The sequence below is a fragment of the Aquarana catesbeiana genome, linkage group LG01, assembly GCF_042186555.1.
Source record: "Aquarana catesbeiana isolate 2022-GZ linkage group LG01, ASM4218655v1, whole genome shotgun sequence".
NCBI lineage: Eukaryota > Metazoa > Chordata > Amphibia > Anura > Ranidae > Aquarana > Aquarana catesbeiana.
The window spans coordinates 444,025,011-444,047,007 of NC_133324.1; the positions used below are offsets into that span (position 1 = coordinate 444,025,011).

At 39.2% G+C, this 21,997-nt stretch overlaps 1 protein-coding gene across 4 annotated transcripts in view; it reads left to right on the forward strand.

Moving 5' to 3' along the window:
* Positions 1-21,997, forward strand: part of ABCA1 (ATP binding cassette subfamily A member 1) — a 144,861-nt gene that overhangs the window by 41,346 nt on the left and 81,518 nt on the right. For all 4 annotated transcript variants that reach the window (XM_073636251.1, XM_073636242.1, XM_073636259.1 and 1 more), the window contains exons 4-5: positions 6,293-6,434; positions 8,234-8,346. In XM_073636251.1, the coding sequence (XP_073492352.1) occupies positions 6,293-6,434; positions 8,234-8,346 (255 nt within the window). The remainder of the gene's footprint in view (positions 1-6,292; positions 6,435-8,233; positions 8,347-21,997) is intronic.

A 21,997-nucleotide genomic window follows, 5' to 3' on the forward strand; every position in this document is an offset into this window, starting at 1 on the left:
ATTTAGCATAACCAGAAGGAATGTATTGCATAGACAATTGACAAGTTATCAAATAGCTGAAGCCAAATTAAATGAAATACCTAGTCACAGACTATTCCTGGGAATAAGTGCAAATTAATATAGAAAAGCCCAAATAATTATATGTATTAGGTTGAGAAACTATGAAAACCTAAACAAAAAGTGTCATATGCCACCCCAAATATAGCAAATATAGGGATAGGTAGAACTTGGTAGTGCCCTAAGACTTAAGAGATCACAAATGAGCAAATGGCACTGCAACCTGAATACATCAGATCTAAACAGATAAGAGGAACTGTTCAAGATCAAGTAGGAGCTGTGCCTAATGGACAGCAAGTAGAAGATGGCACCTGCCAACATTACCTTACCTAAATATTTTTTATTTTTTCAGTTTCCTCTGTGGTCATAGATCAGTTTCTTATATGGAAGTGTTTTATTAATCTCCACCTTTCGTTGTGTAAAATGGGCACCCCAGCTTGGTTCCATTGTTTAGCTATCAGCTTCTTAGCAGTAAGCAATAACTCTTGCAAAAAGGTGCACGGATACATGTTTATTTCTTAAGAGTTTAGTTAACCTCTTAAAAAAAAAAAAGTGAACTAACACCCTGCACACTTCCAACCCACTCTTCGTAGTCCATGCATCCTGGTGTATGAGCAGCTCTGACTGGTCAGTGCAGTCATGTGCAGCGGGGACCGGGGAAGGGCATGGTCTAGAAGGGTGTTATTTCCGCTTTGCATTTGTTCTGAGCCAACCCTTTAAGACTTGGGGGGGGGGAGGGGGGGATTAACTAAAACTGGAGAAGTATCTAGTGCAGATATGCATTATAGCCAATCAGCTTCTAACTTCTTGTTCTGCTTGTTTAGTTAAAGATGAAGTAAACTCTGAGTGGTTTCTATGCAGAGCTGCACAAAATGTTACCCTCCAGTTTTAGTAAATCAACCCCATAGGTGAATCAGCAGACATAGCTAAGGTGCTAGTTGCTCCATGACATACAAAAGTTATTATTTGCTTCCAGTACAACATATATGTATTTACATGTTGGCCTAGAGTTCCCCACCATCCGTCAAACCTTGGTTGATTCAAACTGATTACAGGCATACCCCACGTTTAAGTACACAATGGGGTTTATTTACTAAAGCTGGAAAGTGCAAAATCAGGCTCACTTCTGCATAGAAACCAATGAGCTTCTAACCCCAGCTTGTTCAATTAAACTTTGGTAACAAAACCTGGAAGCTCATTGGTTTCTATGCAGAAGTGAGCCTGATTTTGCACTTTCCAGCTTTAGTAAATAAATCCCATTGTGCACTTAAAAGTGGGGTATGCCTGTATATGATGACAAAATCCAAGTAAAGTAGAGATTATGTTAATTGACATCAAAATGTTCTGTTGATTCAGAGAAAAGCTGCAGAGGTTGAAAGCCTGTTCTTGACCCCCATCCCTTCTGTAATCCAAAGTTTCCCTCATTACTCCCTAAAATCATTTTTATGGAGCAGGTCTTATGGGCAAATGCTCACTCAGTTTACTATGTTCTGCATTTTATGTCATTCACTAGAACTGGAATCTAATCAGGTTAAAAAAAAAAAACTCTTCTGGTTTGCGTTTTTGGTTGGAGCTTTCTGGCAGAAAAAACACGAATTACTCCTAAACGCACCTCTATATATGAGCATTTTTTTTTCTGCCAAGGGAACTGGTGTTTTTAAAAGCCCGGTGTGCATGAAGCCTTAAATTTCCAATGCAGGTTTAAATCTGATTGGTGGTCATGAGAAACCTTTTTGAAATTTTTTTTTACATTTTATTTCTAAATATGAAGTACAACAAGGGGCCTCTGCAGTAGGTGTATTTGAGATCCTTTTCTGCATTATAGGTAGGGGTTTTCTTATCACCAGATTACCGACAAAGGCAGTAAGATAGTAAGTAAGAAGTACTACATCAAAGCTTTTATAAAGAAAGGAAATAAAATAATAGTAGGTATTATGCTCCCTGCATACACGTCAAGGTTAAAATTTTTAATAGGGTGTACTTTTAATAAAAGTCATTGCATATTTTAAATGGTGAGCAAGGACAGCTGTATTACTTCTTACAAAATTGCCTAATTCCATCTGAGGATATTCTGTTTACTCATACATCAGGTTTTATCAGTTCTCAGTCACTTTGACCTGTGCAATCAACAGATATCTGATGTTTCTAGAGAAAAAAAATTGCTCAAAGGTCCATCACTAGCATGGCTTATGTTAACAGCCTGTGCAATAAAGAACAATTGCTGCCTACTACCAATCAGATACAAAGCTTTGAAAGAAATTTGATGAATGATATTAAGTATAATAGCTAACTTTCGCATGCATCTAATTGCTGTGTGTCTTCATTTGTCAGATGGCAGATTTATAGTTACTCTGATCTTTTAAGTGGTCATTTTGTAGACAGTATGAGGATAGATTGGAGAGGACATTTGAGCTATTTGAATTAAAGTTATTATAAACGATCAGCTTGTAAAAGAACCTATTCAGTTTAAAATAGAAATTAAATGCAAAATTTTTGTATAGATATAAAAAAAATTATACAATAATACCTTGGATTGCGAGTAACGCAGTTTACGAGTGTTTTGCAACACAAGCTATTATTTTTTTTTAATTCCTGCCTCGGTTTGCAAGAGTTGTCTCACAAGACGAGCAGGATTCAAGCCGATTGAGTGTGCAGTACCGCATTTGGCCAGAGGTGCGGGTGCACCGGTGACACTCGGAGCCGCTCGAGAGTGTTTTCGAGTGCATCCGAGTGGCTCTGAGCGGTCTCCGAGTGTCTCCGGCGCCCTCCCCCTCACCTCTGGCCACATGCGGTACTGCATACAATAGCTGTGGTTGTGGAACAAATTATCTGAGTTTCAATTAACTCCTATGGGGAAACTCGCTTTGATACACGAGTGCTTTGGATTACAAGCATTCTTCTGAACTAATTATGCTCGTAATCCAAGGTACCACCTTTTTTTTCCTTTTTTTTTATAAGTGATCACATTCCCTCTGTTCCCAGCCGCATAAGAGCTGGGAGAGGAGAAACAGCATCACACTGATCTTCTCAATGAATGGCTGTGCTGCGGGAGCGTGTCAGGACAAGTCTGATCATTAGAGGAGAGCATACTGAATTCCCAGCAGTGCTAGAGAACTGACCATTGTGTGCTCTTCTGCTTAGTGTGGTCAGATTTAAATAGGAAAGCAAGGGGACTTGCAGGAACACCAGGGATTTCACATAAAGGATGCAATACAAAGAACAGGAAATTAAAAAACTGCATTGTGAGATGCTGATATCTATCCAGTTTCAAAATATAAGTTTAAAGTGATTGTAAAGGTATTTTTTTTAAAATAACAAACATGTCATACTTACCTCCACTGTGCAGCTTGTTTTTTTTTACAGAGTGGCCCCAAACCTGCTCTTCTGGGGTCCCTCGGTGGCTCTCATGGCTCCTTCCCACATCTGATAACCCCCTTGGAGAAGCGCTTCCCTGAGGGGGTTACCTTGCAGGCGCTCTCCCGAGTCCAGCATTCGGCGTCCATAGAGGCCGAATGCTGGACTCGGCCCCGCCCCCCTTGCTTGCATCATTGGATTTGATTGACAGCAGTGGGAGCTAATGGCTGCGCAGCTATCAATCTATCTAATCAAGAGCCAAGAACCCCGGGCAGAGAGACAGCGCATCTCTGTGGGTCAATGTGAAAAAGAGGGGATAGGCTGCTCTTCTTAAGAGGTGTCCTACAACCTTTAAATACTTGACACCCCTCAAGTATTTAGAGGTTGTAGGTCACCTCCTAATACGAGCAGCACCATACCTATCCCCTCCTTTTCACATTTCTTCTAGATTTACCTTAGAGTGAATTTATTGATAGAGGCTACAGCTCCTCATTTTTCATTTTCACCATAAGTGCAGGGGTCTAACAATTTTTTCCCTGTGGGTCAAGTTTGAGGGTTCAGGTAAGTAAAACGGGAGGGCTGGGGGGGCGGTCACTGACTGGTGTTTTTTCACCTTAATTCATAGGATGCATTAAGGTGAAAAAACACAAAGGTTTACAACCCCTCTAAATAGTTTTAGCCTTTATTTATTGAAATATTGAATAAACTTAAACTCTAATCAGATTCTAGTGTTTAGCTCTTTCTCTTTTTGCTTGGGGTGGTCAGCACACCCTTTGTCAAAAATACTGGTAAAACCACTTACAGTTCATTTGTAGTCAACGGGAATTAAAAACGTCTACAAAATTAAATATAGCCCTGAAGCAATGTCTGAGACCTTTGTCCAAGTGTCATGTACCAAGAGCAGATTTTTTTTTTCTGGACACAAAGTCATGTTACTCATGTACTTTCTCAGAAACCCGATTTTTTTGCATCAGCATACTGTTTACCAGCTGCTGTTGCAACAGACAGTTCGATCTAGAGTGATCCACATTGTTTTGCAACTTAAAGTGGACACAGCACACTGTGTTTTGAAATGTCATCAATTAGGTTATAGTGTACTAAAGCCAAATGTTTCCTCTTCCTGGCAAAATATATACTGATCACGTGATTGGGGTAGCAATCTTGAAAGCAGGTGTTGGAGTCATGAACGGGACAGTCTTAAAACCGTATCATGCTTGGCTGTGGAAAAGTAGAGTCTCACTTGCTGATTGCTCTGTGTCATGTGCTTAGAGAATCTCATGCTGTCAGTGGCAAGTTTGGGCAACATTGATGCCTACCTTTGAGGGCGATGTGTGGTTGGTATAAGCTGTGCTCCCAAGGTAGAAATTTTGAAGCCCATTTAAGGTGTCATGCCAGACATGCCTTGAATTACAATTTTATTCCTAAGTTGGTCATACACCGGTAGATTTTCTTACGGACGTTCATATGAAAAATCTCATCAGTAGATTCCATAATGTCTATGGAGATTGGATGAATGACATTCAAAAGTACTTTATTCTAGAATGAATGCAATTTCCCGAATGTTTGAGAAAAAATTTCCATCTTGTCCTTGTTTTCCATCACTTAGAATAAAAAAGGAAAATTGATTTTCGAACAAAAATTCTATTAGTGTATGACCAACTTGCTCCCTTCCAACTCCAGTGCTATATGCTAATATAGATGAAAATGGTCACACCCATCGTCAAAAGCATCCTCATGCAGACTTCCAGTGCTGCGTAAGACGGGTGTTTCTAGCCAGCGCTGCTAGATTCTAAAGTGCAGTGGGCAGTGTGGTCAACTTCTGGTGCCTGTTGGGCTGCATATTAAAGCTGGCCATACACCCATAAATTTCTTCATCCATGCATTAGCATGGATGGAATAATCTCCTGCTGTTGTAACAACAAGACCATCCACTAATCACATTGTGGCTGATTCATTAAGAACCGGCCAAAATTTGCTCAGTATATGACCAGCTTAAGACATACTTGGCTTGAGGCAAGACTGTGATAATGTGGGTTATTAGTACAATATCTATTAACATAATAAATGTATCATACTGAGAGCGTCAGACATCATTTTTGGTCTGGTATGGGGGTCTCCAAACTACCGCATGCTGCAAGATTTTAAGGGGTCCTCTAATGTAAGATGGGGACACAGATGTTAAGGGGGAATCCGATGTAAGAGGAACTCCGATATAAAAGGTACTTTTATGTAGACTCTGATGTAAGTTGTTGACTCTGAGGGCTCAAGTTTATTTGAAACTCCTTTGCTTTGTTTTACAGATTTTTTTGTTGTTGTTTTTAATGGTCTGCTGATTACACAGAAACTCCAAGTAAAATGTATTTGTTTAATTTAAATTTGATATGTTCATTTACAAATGGATTTTTTTGTCCTGCGAATATTTGTAAAATATACGATGAGACATTTGTACTGAAAAGTTTGGAGACCCCTGGTCTAGATTTTAGTTGCATTATCCTACAGAATAAACTTCATACATTGAACAAGTTATTTATGCCGGTTAGCTGTATTCAAGATGCAAGTTTTTCAGAGTATAAAGCAGATCAGACCTCTTGGGAAGCTTGAATTTATGTCTGTTAACATTTGCTAATGGGCATAACATTTTCATCAGGGTCATATTTAATATGCAAACATTTTCCAGCTTCAAAGGCCTGCAGCAGACTCCATAGTAATGAAGCACTAGCCCTTCCAGCTGTGTTACCATTAAGCAAGCATACATGTTGATTTACTTTACAGCTGCTCCCAAGAGAGGTTATTTATTTTTTAAAGTTTAACATTTTTTAGGCATTTTTATTGTTATTATGTATTATTTATTATTTGTGCTTTTTCTGTGTTCTGCCAACAGGTCATTTTCCAAACAAAGCGATGCCATCTGCTGGGACATTGCCGTGGATGCAAGGGATTATCTGCAATTCCAATAACCCATGTTTCCGGTACCCGACACCAGGGGAATCACCGGGAGTGGTTGGAAACTTCAATAGGTCAATGTAAGTTATGTTTATTTACTATCACTTGCGTGATAGTGAATAGGAAGTAGTCTTCTATTTCCAGCGTTAGTCTGCTACAGTTATTCCTAATGAACGATGTTTAAAGATGTGAAGGCGTGCCCCTAAAAAATGTGTAGTATTCCTGCGAACAGTGTCAGATCTGAAAATCTTTAAGTTCTTCTTTCAACTCATACAGAACGCTTCCTACAACTAGCTATATTTGAAAGAAATTATTGTTTGTGTGGTTTGCCATTAGAACTGATACACCAAATGTTGGGGATGCAACTTCACTTGTTTTGAGAAATAAAACAATTTTCACCTGGACAGTTATATGCCTTGTAATGATTTGGGCAAACCCCATTGCACATTCCTACTGGCTGCTGCTTTTTTTTTCATCTTTCCATCTATTAAATCTTCTGCCCTTGTTGTTTTAACTTTGGATAGCAAAACATTTTTTTTTTCTGGCAGTAAATACCTTATACAGCCTACTTCATGTTTCTTGTCTGGTAAAAAGTCTAGGCTTATGACATCATGCACAGCTCTCTCTCTCTCACACTTGTGAGAGTTTGCCAGAAAGGGAGGGGAGGATGAGTCATAAGAGGGCAAATGAGAGCTGCAGGGCTGGAGGTGTGTCCTGTGTAAATCCAGGAAGTGAACAAGTAGCAGCTTCAGCTGCCCACAGTTAAAATTTATACAGCCAGACTCAGCGGAGGGAGATTTATGCAGCATATTTGGCAAGTACAGAATCACAGTTTATTTAAAATAATACGCAAAGTGGTTGGAGGGAAGCTTCAGAATGGCAAAAATGGTTTTATTAGAAATTATGTGAGCAGACAGCAGTTCCTCTTTAATATCAAACTTCATTCTTGAAAACACAAGGGGGTCGATTTGCTAAAGGCAAATAAACTGGCCACTTTGCAAGCGCAGTTTCACTAATTTTCCCCAGAGCTTAGTGAATGTGGTAGAGCTCAGCTGATTTCCATCATTCAATCATGTGCAAGAAAACATTCTGTTTTTTTTAATTTCCTTTGCACCTGATTAGGTGGTATTTACAAAATGAAGCATCACTGCATTCAGTAAGCTCCAGGGAAGATGAGTGCAACTGCTGTTGCAAAGTGCACAGTCTATTTGCTTTTGGTGTATCAACACCATAGATACCTATGTGCATTTAGCCCTAGGCTACATAGGACTTGTTGACATAAGTAGATACAGTATAAAACCCCAGCAAATACATATATGTAATTGCTGGACAATTTAGTTCAAATAAATTAATGAAATATTAATATACGGTACCTAATTACCCTGTTTCCCCGAAGACCTAGCGTGATTGTCGGTGATGGCTGCAATATAAGCCCTACCCCCCAAATAATCCCTACCCTGTTTCCCCGAAAATAAGACCTACCCTGAAAATAAGACATACAAGGACTTTAACTAGGGCTTATTTGGGGGGTAGGGCTTATATTGCAGCCATCACCGACAATCACGCTAGGTCTTATTTTCGGGGAAACAGGGTATCAATGTGTTTACAATTTTATTTATATTCACCAATATGGGAGTTCTTTACAATGTGACTTCCCCATGCTATGGAGATTCAAATATTTACATATTCCTAAGAAGCAGTAACTGGGCTTTAGGACAAGCCCTTACTAACCTCTGTAGCTACAGACACTATGGAGCAATTCATCCATAGTTTTTACAGCAATAGCACTAAATTCTTTCATGTCAATTTAGTATGTAATTATTTTATCTTTCACTTTTCATGATCTAATTCAGACATTGTGATTATTTATTCTTTACAGAGTTTCTCGCTTGTTCTCGGATGCACGTAAATTGCTGCTATACAGTCACAAAGACACCAGTGGGAAGGACTTGCACAAATTCTTGACAAATTTGCATAGGTTTCGGGGCACAGGTAAGCCATTTACTGTTTCTAATAAATAACTGTTTCATACATGTGATTTCACTGAAATGTTACATGCTTGCAGATAACCTTCTTTAAATGGAGAAAGCAGTCCTGGGTAAATGCCATTTTTAATTGCAAGCATGTAAGTGAATGTCCAATGAAATGCTTTTGGGTGAACCAAAATACCCCCTTATGGACAATACTGTGTCAGCCATAGAGCCTCATGAACTCAAGGTTGATGCTTAGCGCATGTAGCATGAGTGACTTTACTGCAATTCTTTTATTCTTATTAATTATTTTTATTTTATAAATATTTGTTTGTTTCAGGAATTGTTTTAACCCCTCCAGAATTTTATAGTATTGTATTAACTGTGCTTACAAATGTCCTCTGAAGAGACTACTTGCCACTCTCAGTAGTGAATGCTCTTTCATACAGGGTTCAGTGTATTTTTTGCAGTATAATTAAATGAAAGGGAAAAAGAGATATGTAAGGTGTTAAATAATTACAAATACAATCCATTGTATTTGCAATAGTTAGCTCTCTGTAGTGAGGTGAACCTTGTGGAAAGTCTTCTTTTATCAACATCAATCAATGCAATAGCATACTGGATATCACACAATCAGTGCAGAGCAAAGGGCTATTGTGCTGATACAGCTCATAGTTGCAAGTTACTCAGTTATTTAGTACACCTCTACAGTATTGATGATTTTACAGTACAGAGGTTGTACTTGATTTCTAAGCAGGTGCATCAATAAATGACCTCTGCATACCAATCATTGCCGTGCATAAAAAGAAATGGGAAAATAAACGTGTTGTCCGTAGGGGCCAGTGAATTTTAAAGAGCAATGAAGAATGTAATGACTGATGAAGATTGCCCCCAAGATTTGTCACTCCTAACTACAATCAGAGTAGTCTTGTTGCTTATATTAGTGTGTGTGTGGGGGGGGGGTATTTATTTAATTATCGGTGGATTCTATTTTACAGTCTGAAACTGCACAGATTATCTGCAGATTAGGTGTTTTGCAGGTCACTACATATTGTTAGATAACCTGCATACTGGAGACCTATCCTGGTAGGTCACTTATATACTCGTAGTCGTAGAAAATCCAAGTGTTTCACTGATTTTAAGTGTTTCCATTTGGCAGATAGAGACCGAAGACTTTTCTTAGGAGCTACTATTGGAAGCAGCTCTTCTGAGACTGTGACCCATGGGCTGTTCAGGGGCAGTAGAGCTAAGCATTGAAGCCATGAGACCCTGAGTCTGAGATTACATTTTGATAAAGGTTGCCTTTAAGGAAAGCTTTGAGATCATTGTAACTTTTATTCATGGATGGTTTGTGTGGCTGCCAATACTTTGTTAAGGTGTGTGGATTTGTATGTCAAAGATCTCTAAGCTTCCAAAAGAAAACAATCGTATTCCAGCTTTAATTTTTTTTTTTACATTAAAAACGAAAGCGAGAACCTTCGAGTTTGTTGTGGGCAAAATAAACACTTTTTCTTCCAGTTGCACTTTGGTGAATGTGGCCCATTCTGTTTGTTTTTTGTTGCTATGCTGCACAATACAAGGCTTCTGAAGAGACTTCATACTTTATAAAGGTTCCTAGTTTTGCAAAAATGATCAGCTATTTTACATTGCTTATGTATACTGAAAATGTATTTATGGAAAAGATGACATTAATCACATGATATTTATCAGTCGCTTAAACTGGTTTCTGTTCTGCTTTAAGGAAAGTCTTATGAAATCACTGCTCTTTGTAAAGAGTAGAAATCACTGTTGCAAGCAGTACTGCTTGTTTTTTTTGTTTTTTGTTTTGCTGTTAATGTTATCAGGGTCACCAGTGGGTATAAGCAGAGCAGATATTTTAATTTCGGATAGCATTAGTTGAGAATCAATTTATATCTCTTGCTGGCTCTAATGGCCAGATTTCACTGCAGTTGGTTTTGGCTCTGCCCATTCACAAAAGCCCATAAGAAATGTTTCAGTTTCCCATAGCTAGACTCCAGTTATTTATTCTACATTCTGGAGGCTGTACTGGGGAATGTTACACCATTGTTAAAGTGGATGTAAACCCTTACATATACCCAGTGAAGAGCCTCAGATGATACACAGAGATTAAACGATTCCTCCTATATAAGTTTTACTTGTATATCTGCTGTCTTATATACTGTTTAGAAAGTGCACATCCTGATAGAATTTTCTCTTCCTGATTTACCTGTGGGTGTGGATTCTTGCCATACACCGTGAGACAGCTGATTGGAGTAAAGGCACACACCCTCCTCCACATAGGCAGAGACTTGCAGAGCTGTGCTGTGAATAGACAAGCTCTCTGCTAATCTATTTATAGCGCCCACACCACACAAAATTCAGGCTGGTTTTATCACAGAACTTGACAGAAGTTATCATGCTGATAGCAGAAGAACGGAGCAGAAGAAAGCTACGTGACCTAGGGCTTTGAAGAGAGATAAGAGAACACTGCAGATATATGTTCCCAGCTAAAATTTCATGAATGGGGTTTACATCCACTTTAAGGCTTTATGTACTGGTTCACTAAGGGGTGGCTTCAAAGTCGCCCGACTCTGAAGCCGTCCTGTACAGCTCGGCTTGCAAAACAACCTCCGTATAGAAGTCAATGCAAGTCACGCTGAAGTCGCCCCAAAGTAGCACAGGAACCTTTTTCTAAAGTAGGCGTACAGAAAAACAAATATTGACTTTTATTTTGTTGGCTTTTTGGTACTGAGAGCCTGAAGAAGTAGTTTTAGACACAATACTTTCAGTACAAAATAAATGTAGATTAAAAAGTGTACAGTCCTGCCCCTATAGTAAAACCTAACACTTAAAGAATATTAGGGCAAGGTGACTTGTGGCTTGCAAAGGATTCCCACTTGCAAACTAATATTCACCTTACTAGAACTCCTCCATCACTCCTTCCTCCATCAAAGCTGGCAACTATACCCCCTGCCTCTGGATATAGGAAAGCTAGATATGTGGTTCCCTTCCATGTGACAGTGCAGGTGTAGAAGACAAAATCACTATACCTGTACTTTCGCATAACAGAGGGAGTGATGTCACTGCTTCCCTGAGTTTCCGAAACTCCAGAAAAATATTACCCCTTATCATTTACTACCCCCTACACCCCTAACATAAATCTGAATTTAAGGTATGGCAGTTTTTACACAGTTACATTGGTCCAGCTTGGGCCAAAGTAAGCATGCATGTGCCAAACCTTGCCGATCTCCCTGGAAGCTGGATATCACCATAGTAGGAATGGCTACTACTGTGATCTCCTCTAGCTTCTGGGTCCCGTGCTGAGTGGCTTCTCTGCTGCATTGTGAACACAGGAGGTTGCTAGCTCAGAATAGGCACCACTCAGGGACCACTTTACATTTTTTCAATGAATGCAAAGCTTTCTCTGAGATCAGCACGGCAGCAGTTTGGTAATGTTACCTGGAAGCTTGTGAATATCACTATAGTAGCAGTAGTAGGGGGGTGGTGATCTCCATGCTAGTGCCTACTACAGTGATTTCCACCTACTATGGGGATCCCACAGGTAGTGTACAAACATACTCACCTTAGTCTAACCTGGACAAATGTAAAAATGGCCAACACTAAACTTCAGCTTTAACATTGAAAATAACCATTAACTTTTATTCTAGCACTAAAATGTAACCCCTAACACTGAATTTGACCTAAACTCTTAACTTAATGCTTGTCATTATCTTAACCATAGACTAACGTAACCCCTAAAATACTGTATCACTAGAAGTGTCTGGCATCAAGTCTGTAAACTCCAAGATCTTCGCAAAGTAAATCCACATTTTTAGCATAAAATGAAACATTTTGAATAAACAGTTATCAATCCTGTTGTCTCATTGAGCCACATCTTTTATAATCTGAGTTTAACCCAACCAAGTAGGAAGAGAGAACCCCACTCGTAAGGAAGTCTGCAAGATATTAGTACATTCTCACATTTTTCTGAATGTTTCTGTAAGTTTCTGTAATATGTTTCATGATTATGAAGTAATAATGAGACATTGTCAGAATATTCTGAGACTAATCTAATCTTATTTTAGTTCTCAGATATTTTGACTTACAGTGTAGGTATGTAGCACTGTATGTAGACTGTTAGAACCTTATTATCTTTATGAAAAAGGCAGTGAGTAAGTGCTGGGAGTGATAATAAACCAAGCAGAAATCAGCCTTTATTGTTCTTATTACATAAAAATCTCATGGAAGTTGACTTGTGATTGGTCACTACACACTGGAGCTTTTTGCTGTCTTTTGGTAAATATCTTTAGTACATCTTTTCCATAGTTTCTGTTCGCAAAACTGGTTAGATCTTTTTGTTTGTTAATACATCTATTTTCATTATCCTCTGTTGTGCTGTAAAGTATTTTTGCCTGTAATCGAAATTAATAAATGCATTCTGAAAGATGTTCAAAATTATATCACGTGCCATAATTGCATATCAAAGTTGCAATAGATTTGTATGAGTACTTAGAAATATGCATATCTGCACATGTAATCTCTTGGTTCTAATGGCAGGCGATGCAGTGTTGAATCATTTGTCATGTAATTTAATCCAGTTCATCGGTCTTAATCGTGGAATGTGTCAATATATTTTCATGTGTAGATATGTTTAATTAAAAGTAGTAGCTGCTTATCATAACCCTCCATGCCAGTAACCGGACTGCTATTGCATATGATCTTATCTTGGTATAACACAACTGTATGCTCAGTTTGAAATACGACACAGTATTATAGCTTGAGAGGCACCACAACACTTATGTCCTGGAGCAATAACCATGAGAGAGAAAATACCTCAGAACATAAAACTTCATAGACTATGCGATGGAGAACTATGAATATGAAACTAAGATGAATGTCTGTCCCTCAGGGAAGCCACTGCATACTAGACCGCATAGAGACATGACTGAACCTAAAGTATAATACCAAAATGAGCTTCACATTTTTGTTGCATCATGTGTCATAAAACATTTAAAAAGCGAATACAGTTTTTCAAAAATCTAGGTACGGTAAGTGCAAAAATGAAATGAAGGACGAGAAGATCCAGTCAATTTGGTGGAAATTTGGAAATAAGCTAGATGTAAGCTGATCACATACCTCATGCTTCAATACATCACAAACATATGTGCTGTTTTTCTCCAGATAGGTACTGCATGGGCCTGTGTAAAGACCAATCCCTGTTCACACCTGTGCAGTTGTCAAGTTTTGTCCATTGCATGACCATGCCGAAGAATCCCATTATTGTCTATTGGACATGTTCACACCTACGGCGTGCATTTGATTGACTTAAAGAAAGGTGCAGGAGCTTCTTTTGATGTTGCCCCAGAGACTTTGGTAGGAGCGCATGAAAAATGGCAAAAAAAAAAAAAAATGCAGACACGCACGTGTAGAGGTGTAGAGATTATTTCCACTGGCATTAGGAAACAGTGGGAATTAGGCTGCAAGCTTTTGTCATGGCATCGAGATTTTTTCAGTGTTTTTCTGAAGTTCACATTAATGAGTCAAAGGCAATCAGTAAATCTCCGGATGGTGATCTCTCTGGCGAACCTTATACATTCTTTGGCTGATGGGACATGGGGAGGCTTGTTTTTCCTCCAAAGCTAATGGTCTACTAAAGGTTGAATGTCACCTATGTGTACTCTTTGGTTACCACACAAACAGGAATCCACCAACTGTGCATAAGTTAAAATGCTTATAAACATAAAAAGCTTGCGTTACCACACAGTGAGACCAATATTTTATGAAATAAATACATATGTTTTTGTTGCCGCTAAACCACTGTCGTGTGTTCCCACATCCAAAAAATAGTTATTATTATATCAAAAGTGTAGCGCAGAAATTCCGATTATGTGTGCAATCATATAAATAAATTATTACTGTGAATAAATGATAGAGTTCCTTAAAACCAACAATAAAAAAAAGGGTTTGTGTGATTTTTTTTTTTTTAAAGTCTGTATTTACCTTGCAATGTCATACAATGTGCAGAACCGAGAACCAATTGTTTGTATGTGTAATATGAATTCTTGTATCCTCCAGAGAACAGTATTTTCTACCTAATGTAAAGTGCAATCTTGCTGTGTGTGCGTACATTGGGTACATTAGGTAGAAAATACTGTTGTCTGTAGGATACAAGGATTCATATTATACATACAAACAAACCGTTCTGCACATTGCTTCACATTGCAAGGCATATGCAGACTTAAAAAAATCAAACAGACACTGGTTTTAAGGAACGCTATCATTTATTCACAGTATTAAATTAATATGATTGCACACAGATCGGAATTGTTGTGCTACACTTTTGATATAAGTTAAAATGCTACCGTACTGATCAGGATTCATGCATACAATAGATGTGAATATTTTATGGCTGTTCAATTTTTACATGAGTATGAGGAAATTCAGAGCCAGGTCATCCAGTTGCTCAACTTATGGCACAACTTTGAAGGGTTTGTGTTGATGCTTAATGTGGTGTGCTAGGACATACGTTTACCGGCTACTTTATTAGGTACACCTGTTCAATTGCTTGGTAACACAAATTGCTAATCAGCCAATCACATGGCAGCAACTCAATGCATTTAGGCATCTAGACATGGTGAAGATGACTTGCTGAAGTTCAAACCGAGCATCACAACGGCGAAGAAAGGAGATTTAAGCATGGTTGTTGGTGCCAGGTGGGCAGTCTGAGTATTTCAAAAACTGCTCATCTACTGGGATTTTCACACACAGCCATCTCTAGGGTTTACAGAGAATGGTCCGAAATAGAGAAAATATCCAGTGAGCAGCAGTTGTGTGGACGAAAATGCCTTGTTGAGGTCAGAGGAAAATGGGCAGACTGGTTTGAGATGATAGAAAGGCAACAGTAACTCCATTAACCACTCATTACAATGAAGGTATGCAGAATACCATCTCTCAACATATCGAACCCTGTAGCAGATGGGCTACAGCAGCAGAAGACCACAACGGGTGCCACTTCTGTCAGATAAGAACAGGAAACTGAGGCTATAATTTGCACAGGCTCACCAAAATTGGACAATAGAAGATTGGAAAAACAGTGCCTGGTCAGATGGGTCTTGATTTCAGCTGCAACATTCAGATGGTAGGGTCAGAATTTGGCGTAAACAATATGAAAGCATGGATCCATCCTGCCTTGTATCAACGGTTCAGGCTTGTGGTGTAATCGTGTGGGGGGATATTTTCTTGTCACACTTTGGGTCCCTTAGTACCAATTGAGCATTGTTCAAAATGCCACGGCCTACCTGAGTATTGTTGATGACCATGTCCATCCCTTTATGACTACAGTGTACCCATCTTCTGTATTTTGACCAGAGCTACTTTCTTGCTTTTTGTTTATCCCCTTTGGCACAGTATAAAATGTACATATTACCAAATGGTCATTTTCTCAGTTGCTCCATATTTGAATAGCTGTAAGCTGGAGAAGTAACTGTACTGATGACTGCAAATCAATCTCCATGGGGTTTGAATGCTTCCTGTATGTACGGAGGGAGGATCCTCTGGTAGATGAAAATGAATGTTTTGTAATAGCTACATTGTTGTCTGGAACACGTTAAGCAGAACATTTTTAGAGACAGATCTTTTTTCCTGCTACTGATGAAAACCCATTTGAAACATTACTTATTCTTTGGAGTTCATTCAAAAAACGATCACGGAAATATATAATTCTCTTTGCATTGTAATGACCAAGTTTCATGTTCTGCCTGGAGTTCTGTTTAAATTTGCCATTATTCTTTAGATAAAGACAGCTCCAATAAATCTAAAGTTTCATAAGTTGTTTTATATCTATAAAATCTTTCTCCTAACATTTCGTAAAGCCTGGTTTAATCCACGTGAAACCTATATTGTCATTATTAAGGGACAATAGGACACTGCAGGCCTTCATAACATGGAACCACCATATCATGGAACTTAGCCTATAGGGATCATAATGAGCTCATATTTCAATCCCTTGGTCTCTAAAAAAAATGAAGAATCTTTGTTTCAAAGGTTAGAAGTCTTCAAACCAAAACATTTGTTGTTTAGGATAGAGTGGTTATGGGCTAGAAGCTGTGTCAAGTCAAGTTTTTGCACTCTGTGTCCCTTCTCTATATGTCCTGGTAACTATTGTCATTGGGACTGAAATTGAGAAAAAATCCAGAGGGGAAATATTCTGATAATGATACTTTTTTGAGTGACAACTGTCTAAGAAGATATTTTACTTACTTTAGAGAGATTACCTCTCACTTCCTGTTATGTCTACTGGACAGGAAGTGAAGAGAAATCTTCCAAATGGGAAACAGATTGCAAAAAGAAAAGGAAAACTGACAAGGCCTTTAACCATTTTATAGTTTGTCCTAAATTAATACAAAAAAATAGATTTAGATATACTGTGAATAGAAGTGGTATATTAGAATTTATTCATGTAATTCTGTTTTTTATGAGGTATAACAGAGCTATGATATTTCCTTCCAAAAAAAGAAATAAAGCATAGTCATCCTCCAAAGTACAATAGGGGTTGATTTACTAAAACTGGAGAATGCAAAATCTTGTGTAGCTGTGCATGGTAGCCAATCAACTTCTAACTTCAGCTTGTTCAATTTAAGCTTTGACAAAAAAAAAAAAAAAAAATGGAAGATGATTGGTTTCTATGCAGAGCAGAACCAGATTTTGCACTCTCCAGTGTTAATAAATCAACTCCAATGCGTTTGAATTGTGACTTGTGTATCTTTTCTTTGGGCATGTTTGGTGCCACCACCTGCGGTGTATTCTGTAAATAAAAGGTTGGTTTTCTGTGATGACTTGTACTGTGAGATAGGTCAGCAGAATATACCCCAATAAATATGATTTCTATCCATGAAACAAACCCTGTGGGCTTGGTTTAATAAAGTGTGCATTGAGGTGAAGTGGAATTAAATCTGTTTAGCTAAAAGTCACATCGCTTACCTTTTAATGAAGGATGTTCCACATTGTGCAGGCAGCTAGAACCTGGAGAAATCCTCACTGTATGGATGCTTGTCCTTTTCCTGTCTCTGAACTTCCATTGCCATAATAAAGTGATATTAAATACAAAATGAAAAATGTAATGTATTGAAACTTAGCAGTCAATAGACATGGTGGCTTCATTGGATTTCTTTTTTTGTTTTTCTTCCCTGTTTTCACCTGGTGATCTGGCCAGTAACACACTTCCTGTATTAGAGTGCCCCCACTCTAGATGGAGGAGCACAGGGGCACTTTGGATAGTAGCATTGTCAGTCTGGGGGGAGTGTTAGATGCACTAGTAGATTAAGATACACTAAAAAATTGATGCTGAAGTCCAGCTACCACTTTATAAGCAATTACAGCAACCTGTTTTTTTTTTTTTTTTCGGGATAATGGTTTTACATAAATAAAAGCTTTTCAATGTAAGTACCTCTGTCACTGTAAATGGTTTGTTTCAATCCCAACGGCTACATCTGCAGGACAACTTGGTCTGTTGAAAGACAACAGATGTACCGGTCAGGTCACAAGCGAAAATAAAAGAAAGAAAGCTTTAGTAAATCTGGTTTGGTTTAATTGACCTTCGCTTTACACTTTGGGTCTCCTCATCTTTGAGATAAGCATGGGCCACCTTTCTCTTTATCTATACTTCCACTGAATGAGCAGTTGTGGAGATTACATACAAGTAACAGACTAGGAGCTTGCGTTATCAGTTCCATAAAGAACTAGCTTTGATTGAGAGCCTTCTAATAAATGAAGCAATTTTTACAAGGGTCAAAATTCTTCGGTAGATAATTGCCTTGCCATATCAGATTTTCATACATATGGGCCAATCTGATGGCAAGCACATGATAAAAGATATTGCAAGCTGAGCAAATATTTGCCCTATTATTCACTTTAGATTAGGAAATGCTGAGCAGCTGGTAGTAGTGTCATTTATGGAGCATTAATGTTGGTTTAGGTAAAGATGCCTTTATGTTTATGTTAGATAATATAGGTGACTATTGTTTGGTAGTATTCCATGCTTGAAATGAGATCAAACACAGAAAGCTGACCTGTTAAAACACTAGTACGATTGGACTTTTATAAGGAGCAGATATTTGCTTGACAAATGCTCAAAGAAAGGGAACAACACGTTTTTTGACTATTTTACAAACTAACCAGTAACCTTTTTCTAGATGGCGAAGCATGCGGATGTAGATTGTGCTCTTTGAACCATCTAAGCAACACCTGCATTTGTGTATAAACACTGGTTTCACATGATTACATTTCAGTTTTTAAAGGCAGGCAGAAGACAAAAGGACTAATGACCGGAGTTGCCTGTGGTCCTTCTGCAGCTCTGATCTTTCTCTATTACTGACTTACCATGCCTTGTTCTGCACTGTGTCTCTGTGTAGAGATGCCATCTTGTTAGACCCCTTTCACACCGAGGGCGTTTTGCAGGCGCTATAGCGTTAAAAATAGCACCTGCAATCCGCCCTCAAACAGCTGCAGCATTGTCTCCAGCGTGAAAGCCCGAGGGCTTTCACACCTGAGCGCTGCGCTGGCAGGACGGGAAAAAAAGTCTTGACAGCAGCTTCTTTGAAGCGGTGAAGGAGCGGTGTGTTTACCACTCCTCCACCGCTGCTCCCCATTGAAATCAATGGGGCAGCGCTGGGATACCGCCGGCAAAACGCCGCTATTGCGGGGCATTGCAGGCGGTTTTAACCCTTTCTCGGCCGCTAGCGGGGGGTAAAAGCGCCCCGCTAGTGTCCGAAATGCGCCGCTAATCTGACGGTAAAATGCCGCTATAAATAGCGGCGTTTTACCTCCGACGCTATGGGCGACCCGGTGTGAAAGGGCTCTAAGAGTCAGTTTGAATTCACCAAATCTCACTCCAAATTCTTTGAGATTAGCAGTCTGGTAACAGTGATATAGATCTCACACTGCAGATATACAACTAGGAGGCTGTAGGCACAGGAATGCCTAGGCACACTCATATACCAAGATATTTTTGAAGAGGAATTCCAGACAAAAGGTAATATTGCAGAATACTGCCCGACACAATTGAAGTGGTTGTAAACCTCAGTAATGAACCATGAGCAAAGCACATATATCTGTAGTGTTTATTTATCTCTCTCCAAAGCTCTAAGTGTGGTGTCTCTCTGGTGCTTCGTTCCTCTGTTATCAACATGTGTCACTTCTGAGAAGTTTTCCCGAAACATGAGATAAATATGTTCCGGGGATGAGCTTAGAACGGAGCTTGTTTAGTCAGAACACAGGTCTTCTGCTGTGGATGGTGGGGGGGGTTCCTTTCCTCCAATCAGTGTCTTCCTCTCACACACTGTAACTGCAGTCTCCTCTGTACTCCTGACAGATGAAGAAAGATTTTTAACATGATCTGGCCGTTTGAAGGGGTGTAGAGAGGAGAAGACTGCAGATAAACAAGTAAAACCTATGTAGGAGGATTTGTTTCATCTCTGTGTATCATGTGAGGCTGTTTGTTTTACTGGGTATATGTGAGGGTTTACATCCACTTTAAAGCTGGCCATACATATTTTGCTGGCTGACTGATAAAAAAAAAAAACTGAGCAGATTCCCCCCATCTACACAAGTGAGTTGAATGGGGGAATCCACCTGATAGCAGGGACTCCTCCACAGTCAGAATGCACTCATAAGCACTGCAGCTGATTGGCTGCAGCTCTGATCGAATTAAATTTTCCCAAAACTTCCATTCAAGAGGAGTCGATCATTAGATCGATTCTTCTCAAGCAGAAACAGCCATAGAAGGATGGAAATTCGGCTGGTCCCTGCTGAACCAGCCAAATTTCGATCCATCTATGGCCAGCTTAACACTTTTCTGTTTCTAAAACATAGCAAATCTTTACTTTTTGAGTTTATGTCTGCTTTAAAGTTAACTTTGGTTTTCCAGATGCAGAGCAAAGCAACAGGTTAAAGTGGCAATAAACCATAACACTTTAACTGCAGCTCAATTGTACAGTTACATTGTCTGCTGTTTCTCTTCTTCTTTTAAAGTTGCAGTTCTGCATTATGCTGGTCCAAAGATCCCTGCCGCAGGTTTCCTCTTTTGGGGTGGCTCTGTTGCCTTGCAGGGTTCAAAGAAACTAGCGCCTGGGAGATGAGGCAATCTTCCTTGTCTAGGCGAGGACAGAGGAAATGGGAACAATTTATCACTCCCCCTCCCCCTAAAAAATGCTGCAATGTTAGATATAGGGTGGTGGTGGGGGGGGGGGGGGGGGACAATAGCGGCTACTTTAGTTTTCAGGTGAAGGCCTGTTTTAGGGAAAGCATTAAACATGCCCATGACTGAAGGGCCTGTTTCCTTGTTTTGTTTTTTTAATTTTCTTTCAGCTTTTAGTTATAATATTTTACGTTTTCTTCTCTGACTGGCAGATTTTTAACTTTTTTTCTGTGTGCAGTCTTGATTATTTTTAAGCACAAAATTGTATAATGTTATTTTTTGCAACATGTTGCAAAAATGTGTTATGACATTTGCTTTCCTAAAATGCAAAAGGTGCCTATGAAAACAAGCAACATTCTTTATAATTAGACCACACACTGTGACACGTTCTGAAGTGGTTTATCTCTGCTTTCTACTTAACATGTTGGGTCCCCTTTAGAACACCAGGCTGGATTGAAGCTTGGTTTACCGCCCAACTGCTGTTTCGAAGCATTTATCCCCACCCTAAACTACTAGTATGTGTAAACTTAATTTGCTATTGAAACTATCATTTACATTTTTGTTCTGTTTGCTTTAGTGACACAAGTAGAAATACCACCGATAACCCCAGCATTGATTATATTATCTTTGCTGCAACGCTCTGCTTGCCAGATGCTGTGAAACTATTAAGGGATTATTTTATCTTTGTGTCTTTGCAAATGTTTGTTGTAAAGAGTCATTATAAAAGATTATATGATACAAGTGCATGATCTTTGGGTAACCATTGTATAACTTCATGTAGACACCTGTAGCTGATATCTTATGGTAGGGATCCGATGAGTATTTTCAGTGCTATAAACTTTAAAGGGGAGAATTAACAAAGGGAAAAAAACATCAGGTTTGGGGTGTAATTATTGGTACCTGCAGTAAATTATCATTGTTTTAGGACAGTGGACTCCAAACTGCGGCCCAAGGGCCGGATGCGGCCCTCTGCTTGATTATATCTGGCCCTTGGGGCATTATTGCCCCCACTGTTAGCATAGTTCCTCCCACTGACACAAACAATGGAGCACTATTCCTCCCACTGACACCAATAATGGGGCACTATTCCTCCCAGACACCAATTATGGGGTACTATTCCCCCACTGACACCGATGATGTGGCACTATTCCCCCCCCCCCTGCTGACATAAATGATTGGGCACTATTCCTCCCACTGCCACTGACACCAGGACATTTTCTACTCCCTCTGCCCACAGTTCGGCTCCCCTAAAGTTTGAAGGATGGCAAACTGGCCCCTTGTTAAGTTTGGAGACCCCTGTTTTAGGACATAGAACTTGTTGTGGTGTGTCACCAGCTACACCAAATTATGTTAAAAGTACTATGTTTGCTTTCCTAAAATGCAAAAGGTGCCTATGAAAACAAGCAGCATTCTTTATAATTAAACCACACACTATGACTCTTTCTGAAGCGGTTTATCTCTGCTTTCTACTTAACATTTT